The sequence below is a fragment of the Micromys minutus genome (assembly GCF_963924665.1).
Source record: "Micromys minutus genome assembly, chromosome: 11".
Classification (NCBI taxonomy): Eukaryota; Metazoa; Chordata; class Mammalia; order Rodentia; family Muridae; genus Micromys; species Micromys minutus.
In genome coordinates this window covers 39,907,279-39,924,957 of record NC_137980.1, presented here as the reverse complement: position 1 = coordinate 39,924,957, position 17,679 = coordinate 39,907,279, and the positions used below count along the sequence as shown (strand labels likewise).

The 17,679-nt window shown below is 50.0% G+C and overlaps 1 protein-coding gene across 1 annotated transcript in view; it reads right to left on the bottom strand.

Annotated features, from left to right (window-relative positions):
• Positions 1-13,561, bottom strand: part of ATP9A (ATPase phospholipid transporting 9A (putative)) — a 96,964-nt gene extending 83,403 nt beyond the window's left edge. The window contains exon 1 of the mRNA XM_080924919.1: positions 13,284-13,561. Coding sequence (XP_080781045.1) covers positions 13,284-13,525 — 242 coding nt within the window. The 5' untranslated portion in view covers positions 13,526-13,561. The remainder of the gene's footprint in view (positions 1-13,283) is intronic.
• Positions 13,562-17,679: the final 4,118 nt, after the last annotated feature.

Here is a 17,679-nt window from a genome sequence, read left to right as displayed (position 1 = left end):
TCCGGTGACCTCACAAGAGGAAGAGAAAAAAAGAGAAGAGGAAAGGGGGAGGAGAAAGCAAACAGAAAGGATGGGGGCTGGGCAGCCACAGGGTAAGGGGATGCAGAGCTCTTTAAGTTCCCCAAGCCTCCTTTTCCTGGCACACCCAGCAGCAGGCCCATACACAATCCCCCAGACAAACCTTACACACCTAGGATAGGGTATAGACACATAAGGCTCCAAGTTCACCCAAGCCTTCCCCGGCCACATAATGTGTCCTGGTGCACACAAGCTGCTGCCACCAGAGTGTGCCTCTGGTGTCCCCAGCACTGAAGTTGCCAGCCATGAAGTTGGTACACAGTAAATATTTACGGAGTGCATAAATTCGTGAGTCACGGGGGCTATTTTTAGTCTGCGTGCTATGCTATAAATTTCAGTTGGCTTTTGGGTGAATGTGGGGAGCGAGCAGATAGGAATGCCTCAGCTGGCCTTCTGTGGGGTACAGAACCAGGAGTGCCACTGGGCTGGGCTGCTTACCCAGACATGAGAGTCTGTCTCCCCAACTCTTTCCCTCTTGTCTCTGATGTCCCTGTGCTTTGGACCACAGAGTTCAGAACCAAACCCGGAACAAACCTGAGAAAATGCAACACTCTTCTTCCACAAAGGAGGAAGATGGGCCTTTGTTTTCTCTTTCCAGTCCAAGGCTCAGTCCTGGTTAAGCACTCATTCTACTGCTGAGGTGCGTCCACAGCCTCTGCAGTACTGTTTAAAATGTTACTGGTGCGTGGCATGATGTGTGCACCTGTAAACCCCAGCCCTCTGAGACAGAGGCCAAAGGACTGCTTAAGGCTAAGGCCAGCCAGGGCTACAATGCAAGACCCTGTCTTAAAAGGAAAAGAAAAAGAGAAGGCATTTGCGGCAGGACATAGTGGCTCACGTCCATAATCCCAATACTCTGGAAGATGAGGCAGGAAAATTACTATAATTTTAAGGCCAACCTAGAATATGGAGACCTGTCTTATAAGCAAAGCTGAAATGCTGGCTCATCATCAGCCACCATGAGACACCATTGCCACCTGCCTGTCTCTGCTTCTACCTTCCTACTGAGGATGGAATCCGGCACCTCCCACGAGCTAAGTGTTACTTCTAGACTTTTTTGTCTGTGAAGAGGCATATGTGCTCTATGTATTTACATATGAGGCTGGATTTTGTTGTTTTGCTTTTGAGACAAGCTCTTACTATGTGGCCTTGGCTGCCCTAGAAGTCACTCTGTAAGACCAGAAATTCATACCCTTGGATTCATGGAGCACACCGCCTCTGCCTTCCAAGTGCTGGAATTAATAAAGTAGGATACCATCACAACAGTTGACAAAGAAAGTTTTGTTTTTTAATTCAAACACTGACTGTATAAAAGCCAAAACGTGGCCAGGCAGTGGTGGCACAAACCTTTACTTCCAGCACTCAGGAGGCGGAGGCACCTCTATGTCTGAGTTCAAGGCCAACCTGATCTACAGAGTGAGTTCCAGGACAGCCAGGGCTACACAGAGAAACTCTGTCTTAAAAAACAAAAACAAAACAAGACAACAAAAAGCTAGAGTGTGTCCCACGTCGATGATCTCAGTGTAAAAGTGTGAGCAGAGAGCTGGAGAGATGGCTCAGAGAGTAACCCTGCCATGGACCAGGATTCAGATCCCAGCACCCACATGAAGGCTTGCAAGCATCTGTAACTCCAGCTTTCTCTTAGGGCTTCTGTGGGTACTGCACACATGTGGTGCACAGACGTGCGTGCACCTGGAACATAAAAGTAGCTTCACTCATTTAAAACGAAGTAAATGAATTTGAAAGTAAACATTTCAATGTGCTCTCCTTTCTCTTTCATCTACATAAACATTACTAGTGGGGTGCAGATCAATACCAACTCTGTAAACAGACCTCACTTCTGCCAGTGTTACCAGCTCAGCCTGGGTAGCACTGGGAGGCACCAGCTTGAGCAGAGGGTGTGGCTCAGTCAGTAGAATGCCCTAGGACCCACCTCCAGCCCCACAAAATCCCAGGGTGGTGGCGCACACCTGTGAGCCCAGGACTCAAGAGTAGAAGGCCATCAGGAGTTCAATACATTTTCACCGATTTATTCTATATGAGAGTGGGAGAGGGGGGGGGGGGTGGGAGAAGGGACAAGGAGAAGGGGGCCAGGGAGGGGAAGGCACATACGTGCTCAGAGGACCTCTCTCCAATCGCCATAGGGACCCTAAGAATCAAACTTAAACCTCCAGGCTTGGCGGCACGTGCCTTCACCTGCTGAGCTCTCTCGCTGACCCTGCAACATGTTTAGAAGAAGCTCTCTGAGCTGGAATGAACTCATCAGCATCCGTTTAAAATAAAGTTTTATTAGCAACAGTGAAGGTAGAAGAACTCCTGTCAACATTGCAGTCAATGGCTGCTCTATGAGGTTTCTGTGTTGTTTCAGAAGATCAAAAGTTCAGACACTAAATAAAAACATATTTTGCTCAATTTAGATGGTGTGAATCTAAGACCAAGGTAGCTGCTCTCGGTGGTTGGAGGTGGCTGGGTCCCTCGACTGTATTTTCCCGGGCACTGTCGGGAGTCTCCAAACTGGATCTAGGTCCCCCTGACCATCCTGTTTTATCTTTATTACATTTTTATGTGGTTATTTGTAGAAGGGGGTACATGTATGGGGCCACCTGCTTATCACAGCACAGATGTGAGGTCAGGATACAGCTCTTGGGGTGCCTCATTCTCAGCTTGGGTCATCACACTCCCCTTTACCATCCTTCCCTGCAACCATCTCAATATCACATGTCTTGGGCTGGAGAGATGGCTCAGTAGTTAAAAGCACTGACTGCTCTTCTAAAGGTCAATTCCCAGCACCCACATTGTGGCTCACAACCATCTGTAATGGGATCTGATGCCCTCTCTGATGTGTCTGAAGACAACTACAGTGTGCCTATGTATAATAGATAAATCTTTTTAAAAAATAGCCCATGTCTTGTCTTACTTTATGCCTACAATCATGTTTTATTTTAATGATGTCTTAATGGCCTTCCGAACACAGTCACATTCGAAGTTAGGGTTTCTACATAGGAATCTGGGGGTAGGGAATACAGTTCAGTCTACACCATTTTGCAAGCAAGCCCAGAGAATGTGGGGGGTACCCTGTGTTAGAGTGAAAAGTAAGGGGAGAGCTGGGGCACAGCTCAGAGGAGCAGACGCTGTCTAAAAAAACAGAGCAAAATAAGCAGCTTTTTCCCATTCTAGCTTAAGAAGCTGATCTCACTTTGTGGAACAATGTCCAGACACACAAGGTTTGGTTTGGTCTGAAAACAGGATGAGACACTTTGAAAGTACAATGGGAACAGGGTTATTCAAAGGGAGTTCGGGCTGCGTAACTCTGCCCCATTAAGAGCCATTTATCAAAGCCTAGAAACAGGGATGGCTGTCACAGCTTAGGGGTGGGGTAGTGGGTGGAGCCTGGGATGTTACTACATCCTCAATGGTAAAGGACAGTCCACCAAACCCTGGCCATCAGTACTGCTGAGGAACAGGACAGCAGCCCGCCACCCACCCTGGCCAAGCCCAGCTCCATCTATTGCTGGCTACAAACTGCCCAGAGGCCACCTGCTGTCACACTTGGCATAACAGGATGCTGTTCCCACTGCCTCTCCTTGGGGAGAGCAGCCAAGGGCTAATCTCTGGGAGGCAACGGAGAGGCTCTGTGTCCAGGGAGTCCACCTTTCCAGTTCTTGCTGGCAGCCTCCTTCCCATTCCTTCCAGCTCTCCTCACCCCCACCCTCTCTCAATCCGGTCCAATTCTGGTGGGAGGGAAATACAGCAACATTAAGGTTCCCAGCCTAGGGCTGGAAAGATGGCTCAGTGGTTAAGAGCAAGCACTTCTTGTTATCCAGAGGACCTAGCACTCCCAGCACCCTCAAGGTGGCTCACAGCCTCCTCTAACTCCAGGCTCAGGGATCTAATGCAGTCACCTAGCCTCTGAAGATCTCTGCCCACAGGTGAACAAAAACACACAAACACTTACTTAAAATTTTTAAAATAAATAAAGGATTATCCAGTCTGGGATATAGTTCAATTGGAGACTGCCTACCATGCATGAAGCAAGCCCTGGGATCCATCCCTAGGAACAAATAAACCAGCTGTGGTGGCGTAACATGTGGGACCTATGTGGAGGCAGAAGGGTCAGAGGTTCAAGACCATCCCAGGCTACATACCAAACTAGAGAGCAAAAATACCTAAAACTCTGTCACATGCATGCACACACAAGCACAAACACACATGCACGCACACTCAAGAGCACATACGCACACACATAAGCATACACACAAGCACAAACATGCATGCATGCACAGATGTGTGCACACAGATGCACGCACACAGCCATACTTTAGTGGACCCTTTGGCAGAACACAAATATCTTAGTCCTTGAATGTTGAGAGTCTCTATTTCCTTCCAGGACCTCCTAGCTTGAACAGTGCACAACTGGTCAGAGCCAGTTACCACAGGCCACTGTCCCTTCAACAGCCTCCTAGCTTTCTTTCAAAATGTTGGGATTCTGTAAACCCCACCCCTCAGTTACCCAGCAGTGGCCAGGTATGCTCCTCCCCAGTGACCTGACACTATAAAAGGAGCTGCTTGACCCCTCCTCTCTCCTTTGCTCTTGTGCTCTTGCAGCCTTGCTCTCCCACCCCTACCCCTCCACTTCCCTTTCCCTTCCCCCTCTCCCACGTGCTCATGGCCTGCCTCTACTCGCCCCCCCCCTCTGCCTCTACCACCCTCTTAACTCTCCCATGACCTGAATAAACTCTATTCCGTACTATACCGTTGTGTGGCTGGTCCCTCAGGGAAGGGATTCCCAACATGGACCCCCCCAGAGGCATCTCCCTTGTCCCCAGGCCTCCATGGGCCATATGCCCCCCCACTCTCTTCATCCTTCCCCTAACACAAATGACCCTTGTTCTCATGTACACTGGAAAAAAAGAGGCTCCCTGTCACCACTATAGAAAGAAATCGAGCATCACTAGGCACCGCAGAAGCGCACACAGATAACTCAATGTTTCCCATGGCCTGTCCTCGCACACACGTGTGCAGAGCTTGTCAACTCACACTGATCACAGAACAGAAACTTGTTAATAAAAACTAGCTTTCAGCCTAAACGGGAGGGGAGGCGCTTAATCTGACGGCAGCTTCATATGCCACCTTTGGTTGCTACCCCGAGTGGCTTGCCCTGTTCTGAAGAAAAACAGAGGAGAATGGGGCCAGGGGAGGAAGAGATGGAGGAGGGAAAACTGAGGTCAGGATATACTATATGAGAGGATAAATTAAGAAAAAAAGAAAAACTAGCAGTATTCCATAAAGACAATACAATCAATCCTTTTTTAAGACCAAGTCTTATGTAGCCAAGGCTAGTCAGCCTTAAACTCACTATGTAGCCAAGGCTGCCTAGACTCCCTGATCCTCCTGCCTCTACCTCCCTAGTGCTAGGATTAAAGGTGTATATCACCTACCTTATTAAAAACTAATCTTTTTCTTTAAAAAGTAAAAAGGCTGGATGCTGTATGAAACACCTTTAACCCTAGCACTTGGGAGGCAGTGGCAGGCAAAACTCCGAGTTTGAGGCCAGCCTGGCCTATGGTGAGAGTTCCAGGACAGCCAGGGCTACACAGAGAAACACTGTCTTGAAAAACAAACAGCAATAAAAACTGAACCAAAGCCCCAGGGGCAAGAACTTGCACAGCACAGCACCTTCACAGTGTGAACAAGGCCCCACACACAATCAAGTGGGGCTCAAAGCACCAGGCATGGTGGCACAAGCTCCAAAGCTGGCACTCTGGAGGTCGAACCGGAGGAAGATTGTGGACTATGAGTTCAAGGTCAGCCTGGACTACACAGTGAATGCCCCACCCCTTCCCTGCCCCCCACTGCTGAAAATGGAATCCAGAACCAAGAAACGTGCTGGGGAGAGACACTGTTTCAAAACCAATAGCAAGTAAACACTGAAGTCCAGCAGAAGCAGAAGGCACTTCCTGCCCGGGACTGAACCAGAGTTGCTACAAAGAGAACTGTGTTTGTTCCCAGAGCTGCTGAAGTTATCCAAACACAGGCTACTCGGCAGCTGATTCCTTGCAACCGTGGTTCCTCTCCTCGGGGACTGGCACCAATGGCTTCCCTTCCCCCTTCCCTGGGGCCCTACCTGGGCTGGCATCCACACATCCTCTGGTAGCCACAAGAACAGGCACATCCGGTCTCCTTGAGTGGCAGAGGGAGGGACTCTGCGGCTGGCAGCAGACAGCACAAAAGGAGCTGGCAGAGGTGCACAGAGATCACTTCCTGATGGGCCACGGCCAAGACTTCTTCCCACCGTTTGTACACAAGAACACAGAGCCCTTCTAGAGACTGATTGGGGGAGAGAGTAGCTCTGGACCTCCCGGAGCAGCGGAGTCTCCTCCCCAAACACACCCCAGAATACTAGGCAGGGTAGCCACCCCTCTTCTCACTGAACAAAGGCGTTCATTTAACACATTCTGGGTGCAGTACACAGAACACAGCTGGGATCCCAAGGTAGCACTAGAGTCTGAGGCCAGCCTGGGCTACAAGAGACCCTGTCTCAGAAAAAGGCGTGTCCATAAGAGGTTAAAGGGCAGAGTCCAAAGGTGTAGGCCACCTGGCTCTTTTACATGGTTTTTAGTTTGGTTTGTTTGAACACAGCTATTGTTTAAATGCATTATGTCTTTAAAAACATGTCACACTCAACTGGGCAGCAGCAGCGCCCACCATTAATCCCAGCACACGGGAGGGAGGCAAAGGCAGGGGTCTCCGAAGCCAGCCTAGTCTACAGAGTCCAGGACAACCAGGACTAGTTATACGGAGAAACCCTATCTTGAAAAAAACTAAAAAAAAAGAAAAAACCAAAAGCCAACCAAGCAACCAAACAAGCAAACAACAAAACCCACAAAGAGCTATGTGGGCTGAGCAGGAGTCCTCCCAAGTCAGGCTTGTTTGAGTCCCCACTTCAACCTGGAGTATAAACGCTCAGCCCTTTCAATAAACATCGAAGGCCACTGTACTGGAGAACAGAGGCAGGTTCAGGCATCAGATACCTCTTGGGTCTTAAATAAACATTTACCACTCCTACCCCCATTTCTACCCCCTCCCCACCCCCACCTATAAACACACACACACACAAACACACACACATACACCCTCATCCCCCAGAGGTCAGGGAACTGAAAACAGGAGGTTCAAATCTCTTCTCTCAAGTAGCCTACAGATGCCATGAGACAACCCCCGAAAAAGTCCCCATCTAGAGCCCAGCTGCACCATGGGAATGGGGGCTCCAGAGAGACTGCCCAGGCTCTCCCTTGGCTTCCCTTATGTCGGCCATCAACTAAGGTGTGAGCGGCTTTCACTGGTGAACCTATTCCCTTTCAGCCCTGAAGATCTGAAACCCAGGAGGGGTTTAATAGGACTAAAGTTATCGAGCAACTTACAAAAGACAGTGTGTAAATGTGTGCCAAGGTTCAGAGGGCAGCTTCCGGGAGTCACTTCTCTCCTTCCGTCACTGGGCCACAGGACTCAGGCTTGGCAGCAGGTGCCTGAGCCATCTCGAGGGCCCTCTGTCTTAGTCAGGGAGGCTACTGCTGGGATGAGGCTCCGTGACCGAAGCAAGCTAGGGAGGAGAGGGTGTGTTTTGCTTACAAGTCCAGGTCACAGTTCATCACTGGAGGAATCAGCACAGGAACTCAAACAAGGCAGAAATCTGAGGCAGGACCTCAAGCAGAAGCCAAAGAGGGGCCCTACTTACTGGCTTAATTTCCCATGGCTTAGTCTGTTACAGTAAATACTTTAAAAAATCTGGCTTATCTCTTTATCGGCCCCCACGGTCTCGCTCCTTGGGCGCCACTTTTAGTATGGAGCCGTGCACACAGACTCTGTCACTACACAATAAGATTGCATCAAAGGGACAAAGATACAAACCGTTCTTCTGTATGAGATAAACGACCTATAAAATCCCTTAGAATAGTTATATCTACCTAGCGCCAGTTAAGTTCACCTGGGTCGGGGTCACCCTTCTGAAGCTCCATCTTGATCTCCCTTTCTCTCTCCCTCCTCTTCCGATTTCCTCCCTTTTCTCTGCCTATCTCTCTCTGTCCAATCATTTAACACCTTAACATAAATCTACATTAGGTTGTTTTCTTACAAAACCCAGGACCACCAGCCCAGGGGTGGCCATGCCCACAATAGCCGGGCCCTCCCCTAACAATCCTTGAGAAAGCGTCCTACAGCGGATCTTACGGAGGCATCTTCTCAGAGGTTCCCTCCTCTCAGATAATTCTAGCTTGTGTCAAGTTAACATAAAAATTAGCCTGCACACACTTTTTAGATTTTTATAGGTTACTGTGTGTATGTGTGACTATTTGGGGACACGAATACAGGTGCCTATAGAAACCAGGAGCTGAAATCACAGACCATTGTAAGTCATTTGGAGTGGGCCTGGGAGACACAAAACTCTGGTCCTCTGGAAGAAGAGCAAATATTCTTGACTTCTGAGCCATCCTCCCGGCCTGTTGTTTTTGGAGGTCGGGTCTCATGTAGTCCATACTACAAGGTGGATAAGATGACAAACTCCTGACCCTCCGGCCTGAATTCTCAGTGAGCTGGGATGACCGGCATGGGCCACTATATCTCATTTTACACAAGGCTGGGGATGGACCCCAGGCCTCAGTGCATGCCTTAGCAACTGAGCTAACCCACAGCCTTCACCCACTTTGTGAGATAAACAGATCTTACTCTATAGCCTGGCCTAACCTAAAGCTCATTAAATGTTTGATGATAACCTTGAATTTATCTGTCTGTCTCCCAGAGAGCTATGATTACTGGATTTCTCCATCATATCTGGTTGCATGTGGTGCTAGGATTAAACCCAAGGCTGCCCATATGCAAAGCAAGCACTCTACCCACTGAGCCACACCCTCAGCACCAGTAAAACTATTGTTTCAGACACAGACATACCGTGTTAGGATATACCCAATATAGAAGACGCATACACATCTACACCATGAGCTCTTCTTCCCCAATCCGCTGCATACACAGAACATAGCCATCTCCAAATGTTAATACAGCAAATGTCAAAGCCTTCTTGATAAAATGGGCCTCAAAAGCTGGGGTTTAATAACAAGCGGGTAAATCTTAGGTCAGCTAGAACCCCAAGCTCCTGAGCTTCATTCCTGTAGTCTCAAACCTGGTCTGACTCTCTCTGATGGAACGCTTTTACATACTAACAACAAAGTCAAGCATGCCGAAATATCTACCATCAAAGGCCCTCTCCTCTCAAAAGAACACCCGCAGGATAGGCTGGGGCTGTAACTCAGTTTGTGGGTACCTGCTTAGCACACAGGAAGCGCTGGACTCCATGCCTGGCACAGTGTGAACACCTCTAATCCTAGCGCTCAGGATACAAAGGGCACACTGTGAGTTCAAGACCAGCCTGATCCGCAGAGCGAGTTCCAGGGCAGCCAGGGCTATGCAGCGAAACCCTATCTCAAAATAACAGTAAATATCAGAAGAACAGCCTGCACACCCCCTACCCACCATCAGACCCAGGTGATACCTGAGGTGTATTAATACTTACTGCTGTCAACTTTGCATGGGTTAAGTCTCAAACCAACAAAACATATTTAATTTTAATTATTTCCACTTTAAAGATGAAAAGAACCTATGTGGCTGGGGCGGTAACTCCTAAGAGCCCTGGTGTCTCTTACAGAGGACAAGGGTTCATAACCAGGAACCACATGCATCATGGCTCACAACAGTCTCTAATGCCAGTCCCTGGGGACCCACTGGACTCCTGGGGCCTCCACAATCACTATACACACGTGATACATGCAGCCAAATACCCACACACATAAAATAAACATAAAAAGGATGGAAGGGAGATAGACCGACTGACCTAGACGTGGAGACTTTAAAGCAGCTTTTCCAAGCTCTGCCTTGAACCCAGCTCCTAGACTCAAGAGTCCAGGCAGTCTTTGACACAGAACAGAATGCTGCTCAACCAGAAGTTAAGGTCATGACGTCATCAAGTGGTTTCCAGCCATGTGGTGCAAATGCCTTGCTCCCTGACTGGACCATTCCAAGTCTTCCCTGCCTCAGACTGAGGGCCCTGGGGCCAGCTGAAGCCTCCGCACTGGAGGGGAAGCTTTACGATGTGTCACCTTGTTTGTGTTGTCGTGAGACAAGGTGTCCAGTAGCCCAGGCCATCTCTGGCCATCTCTCTCACAGCTCTGCGGGGCCACCAATTTCCTCTCTGCCCACTCTACTGACCGGTTACAACTGAGGAAGGCCTTCTGTCTCTGTGTTTCCCGAGTATTCCAAATATCAAAATCCTCACCTTAGGCTGGAGAGATGGCTCAGTGGGTACCAGCACTGCCTGCTCTTGCAGAGGACCAGGGTTCAATTCCCAGCACCCACATGGTGACTCACGACTGTCTGCACCTCCAGCTCCAGGCCAATCTAATGCCGTTTTTCTGGCCTCCACACACATGGTGCACATAGATACAGGAAATACTCATAAAATAAAAATAACTTTAAAAAAATCTGAGACTTGGCTGGCCTGAAACTCGGATCCACCTGCCTCTGCCTCCCAAATGCTGGAGTTCAAGGTATTTGATACAGCATCCAATTTTGGTTTAGTTCTTAAAGAAAAAGATTAGTTTTAACCAGACAGATGGTGCACACCTATGATCCCAGCACTGGGGAGGTAGAGGCAGGAGGATTAGAAATTCTAGGCTAGCCTTGGCAACATAGTAAATTTGAAGCTAGCTAGTCTTGGTTAGTAAGACTTGGCTAATTAGAGATACCACTTCTGGCCTCTGAGGGCACAGCAGACATGGGGTACACATGCACACATATATATGTAGGCAAAAAACCTACACGTATAGAATAAAAACAATCCAATTTGTGTGTGTGTGTGTGTGTGTGTGTTATATGTGTGGGGTATATGTGTTTGCAGATGTGCAAGCATGAGGGGGAGGTCTATGTGTCTGTGAGAGGGAGTGTATGTGTGGGAACACATGTAAGCAAATGTTTTATGTATGTATGTGCACCATGTATACCTATGAACACAGGTACCTAGTGCTCACAGGAGTCAGGAGAGCACTTCAGATCTCCTGGAACCAGGGTAATGAAGGGTTGGTTCAGAGCCACCATGCAGACAGTTGACAGAAATTACACCCAGTCTCTACAAGAGCAACAAGAGCCCTTAACTGCTAAGGCATCGCTCTAGCCTGCAAATCAGACTTTAAATAAAACAAAATAGGAACAATGTACCTTGTATGTGGTGTGTGTGGGTGCCGGGAAACACCAAGGTGTGAGAGGTCAGAGGAGAGCCGGCTAAAGCTGGTTCTCTGCATCCATCTCTGTCACAGGTTCTGATACAAGCTCAGGTCATCAGGCCCAGCAGCAAACATCTCTCTACAGAGTCATCGCCATGGGGTCTCACTGTGTAGTTCTGGCTACTCCGGAACTCACAAGAGACCCACCTGCCTCTGCCGCCACTGCAATTACAGACCTGGGCCACCATATCCAACTGATTTTTGTTTCTCCGTGTAGTCCTGGCTGTCTTGTAAACTCACTCTGTAGACCACGTCAGTCTTGAACTCACAGAGATCCACCTGCCTCTGCCTCTGAGTGCTGGGATTACAGGCCTGTGCCACCACTGCCACCCATGATTTTTTTTTTAATATAAAACAACTTGCCCTACTCCCTAAGCCTCTGAAAGACAAAGCACATTCTATCCTGTAACCCACCAACCACTCTTAACCTATTGCTCAAACTCTCTTGATGCACACTGACCCAGGCTCTCAACCAGGACTGCCATTTAAAATCAGTAGGGGGCCTAGGGAAAGACAAAAGCTAGGCCTAGTGGCACAGGTATGCCATCCCACCTAATTGACCAGGAGACAGGAGGGTCACAAGGAAGTCCCTCCTGGATTCAGAGAGCATTCAGAGCCAGGAGGAGAATTCCAGTGAGAACCCAACTCAAATAAAAGGCAGAGGAAGCTGAGGATAGCTGAGAGGTTCACAGCACTTGGCTAAACCCAACCCCCAACACTAGTAAAGAAACAATGGGGAACACACAGCCTCTACCTGCACAGGACCTCAGCTTCTATCAGAACCCCAGGGCCGGCAGGCACTTAGAAAGGGCCACACAGCAACCCCGTTATCCTGTGCACAGCGCCCAATACCATGAAATACTACATAAAGGATCACACCGGACCACGGAGGACATTCTGACACGTTCAGGATACAGGTCCCTTCTTCACATTTCAAAAGTCAGCAGGTGGCTCAATCTGTGAACAGAGGCCACTGCAGAGACCCCAAATTCTCATTTCAACCTTAAATGAGGTCAGGGATGGACTTCAAGTTCCCCAGGTAAACTCAGGCACCTGCATACCTATTAGGCAAGACCTTGTTTAAGTCAGATTCTCAAAACAATCACCTGGCGCGGTCTCTGCATTTCTTATGGAGACGGGAATCAAGCGCGGCACATTAGTCTGCTGATCTTACTAATTAAAGTGTTTATGGCGGGTGACTGGGGTGGGGTGTCTTCATAAAAACACACATTCTGGGGGCTAGGGGTGTAGCTCGGTGGTATAGTGCCCAGCAGGCTGGAGGCCCCGGGTTTGGTCCCTAGCACCATCAAAACCCAAATCCATAAGAAAGCCAACAAACACAACCACCCACCCGCAGGAAGTGTGGGACAGGAAACCTGGGAACCGCGTTCCAGCACCTTCCCGCCCCCGCCCCCACCCCCAGGCTTTCCGTTTCCGTTTCCCACTCGGTAGAATGGAGTAGTGCCTCAGAGCTGAGGCCTCAGGGAAGCCAGGCACAAAGAGCCCACAAGATGGCAGCTGGCATCTTTCCTCCTCACACTGATACCTGGTTAGCCGCCCCACCCAGCTCGGGCGTCCCGCGGCCCAGCCTCTGGGAACCCCGGAGAGGGTGCCGCAGGCCCCGCCCAGCCGCAGCGCCTCACCTGCGCGGCCCGAAGAAATGCCACCTCCCAGGTCCCACCCCCAGGGGCTCCGATTGGCGAGTGGAGGCGCAGCCTAGGACTCTGCATTCTCACTAGCTCGATCCCTGTCCCCAGGGGATCTGACTCGCCCCGGCCGCCAGCACCCCCGCGGGGGGGCGGGATCCCCCGCATCCCCGGACAGGCTCCCAGGAGCCGCGGCAGGTGTCCCCTCCTCTCTGCCCGCGGCCCGGTCACTCACCCCGCGCGCGGCCTACTGTCCACCCGCTTCTTGTGGCGCACGGGCTGCAGCGGGATGCTGTCCGTCATGTCGCTGCCCGCCGCGCCCCCTGCGCTCCCCGCGGCCTCCGCGCCGCCCCGGGGCAAGGGGAGGAGGCGCCGGCACCGGGCGGGCCGGGCCCGCAGCGCAGGGGCGAGGTCGCGAGCGCCGGGCCACGCGCGGAGCCGCCCGCGCGGCCCGACCGACGGACACGGCCGCACCATGGGCCCCGCTCCGCGCTGCGCCCACGCGCGCGCCCGCCGCCCCGGGGCCGCCGCAGTGTCCCCGCCCCGGTCCGCGCCGCGCGCCCCCTCGCCACGCGCGCCCCCACCCCCGGCCACGCGCCCACCCCCGCCGCGTCCGTGCGCGCGAGAGCGGGCGAGCGAGCGCGCGCCCCGCCGCACTCACCCCACCCCGGGCATTCTCTCCAGCTCGCTGCGAGCCGTGTGCACACACCCCGCCCTGCTCACCCCACCTCCACGCCGCGGCCACCCGCACACGCAGCCGGCCTCCTCTGCTGCACCCTGTGTCTCACGATCGGGTCCCCCCCGAGTTTTCGGCCGGGATTGCGGGGGTGGCGAAGATGGGCAGGTTTAGGACCACCACACACCCTCTTGCACATCGATCACACCCCTCGCTCCAGCTGTGTTCCTAAATCACAATTACAGACTCAATGCTGCGCCTTCACCCAGACACAGCCCTGCTCCGCCACTGATCGCGTGCACGGGCTCTGTGTCGGTCAGTCTGTCGCTATCTCAGAAAGGTTATTGTGAAAAACAGGGCGACAGAGAACAGCTCAGCAGTTAAGAGCACCATTGTTTGACACACTTGCAACTTCAGCCCCAGGGGATCCGAGACCCTCTGCTGGCCTCGCAGGGCACCTGCTCACATGGGGCACACACGCAGGCATTTGCTATTTTAAAAATTATAATAAAAACCTTTTTTAAAAAAATCAGCAGACAGGAGCCGAGTTTGGTGGTGTATACCTTTGATTCCAGCACTTAGAAGGTAGAGAGGCAGGCTATTTGAGTTCTGAGGCCAGCCTGGTATATATATTATATATATATAATTTTTTAAAAAACAGCATATAGGGGGCCAGAGAGATGGTTCATTGGTGACGACATGCAACAGCTGCACTTGTACAGGGCCTGGGTTCGATTCCCAGCTCTCTTGTGCCGGCTGTTCAATGTCGGTAGTCCAGTTCCAGGGGAGATAATGCCCTCTTCTGGCCACTGTCGGTACTGAATGCAAGTTATTTGAATATACATGCAAGCAAAAAAAAAAAAAAAAAACAGTAAAAATACACACAATTGTTTTAAGTGCTTATGTATGTCAAGTCCCTCAAGATGTAACATCTTGTAACTAATATAAATGATGCTGCGCTATGAAGATCAGTTTCTGCTGATGTTTTCTGCCAGGGTCCCTGTCCTTTTTTTTTTTTTTTCTATGAGCAAAAGAAGATAGATACACGTAACTGAGATTCCAAAGAAATTCCCCAAGGAAGACATCAGAAGTACCTTTGAGGGAAAAGCACCATTCTTCTGCCAGCTGAGCTGGATGGCTTACTTCCTCTCCATTTCTACACATCGGGGCCAGGTCCTAGGTTTCGTCCTGCATGTGTGCCCATGCAAGCACACATATATGCCATATGTGGTATGGCACAGAGTTCAGTAAGTGCAGTTGGGGGGGAAGGGGTCAGGGAACGTGGAGGCTCAGGAGGAACCAAGACTCGTTTTGGGGGAGGAATCTGACCTGTGAGCAGGCTCAGATGAAGGCAGCAGGTGGGACTGGGAACAGACTCCACGGGGCTATCCTCACCCTATGTAGCTCAGGAGAGAAATGGTATGTACTCACTTATTAGCGGATACTAGCCCCCCCCCCAAAAGCTCAGAATACCCAAGAAACCATCCACAAAACTTATGAAGGTCAAAAAGAAGGAAGACCAGAATGTGGATGCCTCCATCTTTCTTAGAAGGAAGAACAAAACACTCAGGGGAGGAAATACAAGGTCAACTAGAGGAGCAGGGATTGGAGAAAAGATCATCCAGAGGCTGCCTCACCTGGGGATCCACCCCATAGGCAGCCACCAAACCCAAGCACTATTGCTCATGCCAAGAAGTGCTTCCTGGCCGCACAGATATGGAGGCTCTGCCTGAGTCGTACTGATACAGATAAGGATACTTGCGGCTAAACCATCGGACTGAACAGGGGGACCCCAATGAAAGAGCTAGAGAAAGGCATGAAGGAGCTGAAAGGGTTTGCAGCCTCATGGCAAGAACAACATCAACAACCAACCAAACCCTCCAGAACTCCCACGGACAAAAACACCAGCCATTGAGCACACATGGAGAGACCCATGGCTCCAGTTGCACATGCAGCAGAGGACAGCATTGTCTGGCATCAGTGGGAGAAGAGGCCTTTGGTCCAGTGAAGGCGTGTTTTCCCAGTTTAAGGGAACGCCAAGGCACTGAGGTGGAGAGGGTGACTGGGAGTGGAGCACCTTCATGGAAGCAAGTGGAGGGGGAAGGGGATAACATTTGAAATGTAGATACAGAAAATAGCCAATAAAATAATTCTTAAAATTACCCCAATCCCTTTCATTTCTGGAATGCACTGCCAAGTAACTCCAGGATCTATGTTCTCAAACTCTGTATCGTGCAGACTGGCCTTGAATTTACCTTTTTTTCCTCAAAGGTGGGGATTATGGGTGTGGGCCCACACCTGGCTTTAAACTACAATTCGGATGTTTCCAGGAAGTGCAGGGGAATCCAAGGAAGGGTTCCATCTCAAAGTTCTAAGGGCCTGCTTGGAACCAAGATGGAACAGACTACATCCAACAGGAGACTCCTAAGAGGGGTCTTCCGGAAGGTCGCAGGAGACCTTGAAATTGGATACCCGGTCTGGTCCACCAGTCAGGATAACCTGGACCCGCATTAGCTTTGAGCTATTTTGTTATGAAGGGCGGTCACAGAAATGCAGATGGTCCCACCTGCAGGGCTTATCAGCTGTTTTCCATCAGTTAGTAAATTCATTTCAACAAACCAGATAGTGTGTAATTTAAATGTTTTGTTTAGCTTGAGGGCTGTAGGGTGGGGAAGGAAGATGGGGCAAAAGTCCAATTTCTTGGAAGTTCAGGGTCTTTCCCCCCCCCCCAAAAAAAGGTCAAATGCATTTTAGCATTAGAATGCATTTCCATAGTGAATTTTTAAACTGTTACCATTGTTTGCTAGGCTGGAAGCCGCTTCCCTGAGGCTTTACTCATTTTAATACATAAAGGCTACCCATTCTTTTGGGCAGGTTTGCAAAGTCTCCACATCTCAATCCCAATCACAGGTCAGCTCACTTTTTATGCTGTTCCCTTTCCCCTTCTGCAAAACTGATGCTCTTAAACATTTTATTTTGAATAACCGACTCCAGAGAGCAGTCTTTACTGGCAAAGCCCCTTGAAGCAACAGGCCAAATTAGCTGCTACTCATATATGGACGTAATGCAAGATCGAAAATGGCTCCTCGGACACTAAGCATCCCCCACCTCCACTGCCAAGTGATACCTGGAACCACAAATTCCTAGTCACTCTTGTGTGCTCTGCGTTGTATGTCCACCAGACTGGAGAGTTCAGTATTAATGGATCATCCTCCAATCTTTGCTACACTAGGAAAAAAAAAAAAAATACCAGGACCTACTTTGTGATCAGCAAGCAATGGCCCCAGAGCTCAATCCCCAGAACCCACTAGTGGGAAGAAATTCCACCAAGTGGTCCTCTGGCCTCCAGACGCAGTCTTCCACAAACGTATGTGCATGTCCGTAAGAACAATGTAATATAAATGCACCCGAGATTCACCCTCTCACTCACCCCCACAGGTCCAGACTGGACCTAACCACATACGTGTATGTCGACTCTAAAATTAGTCAGGGGAATGCTATGGAAACAGAACATATCAGAAAAACACACACACACAAACGACAGAAGAGGGAAAAAAAACATTCAGTTTATTTTCAGACATACAGTATCAGCAGGTAAAACTATGGCGTAGTCCACACATTCACTCTCGGGGTGTGAGAAAGCCACGGCTGGTGTGTTCACAGTGTAAACAGGTGAGCAGACAAACCAGTGAACACTTTATCACGGGGTTCACTTACAATCCCAGAAGGAAAGGCACGACTTGGCAAAAAAACAAAAAACAAAAAAAAAAAAAAAAAAAAAAAAAAAGCAACAGAAGTTTTGGATCCTAAAATCAGGTGCAACAACTCAGGAGACGCTGCGGGGCGTCTCCATCTTTTTTTTGGCAACAGCATTTAACCTCGGCAGAAAGAAATGTTCTTCCCGGAAACTGGAGAAGTCAGTCTCTCCTTCCTCATCAAACCATCGGGAACACTC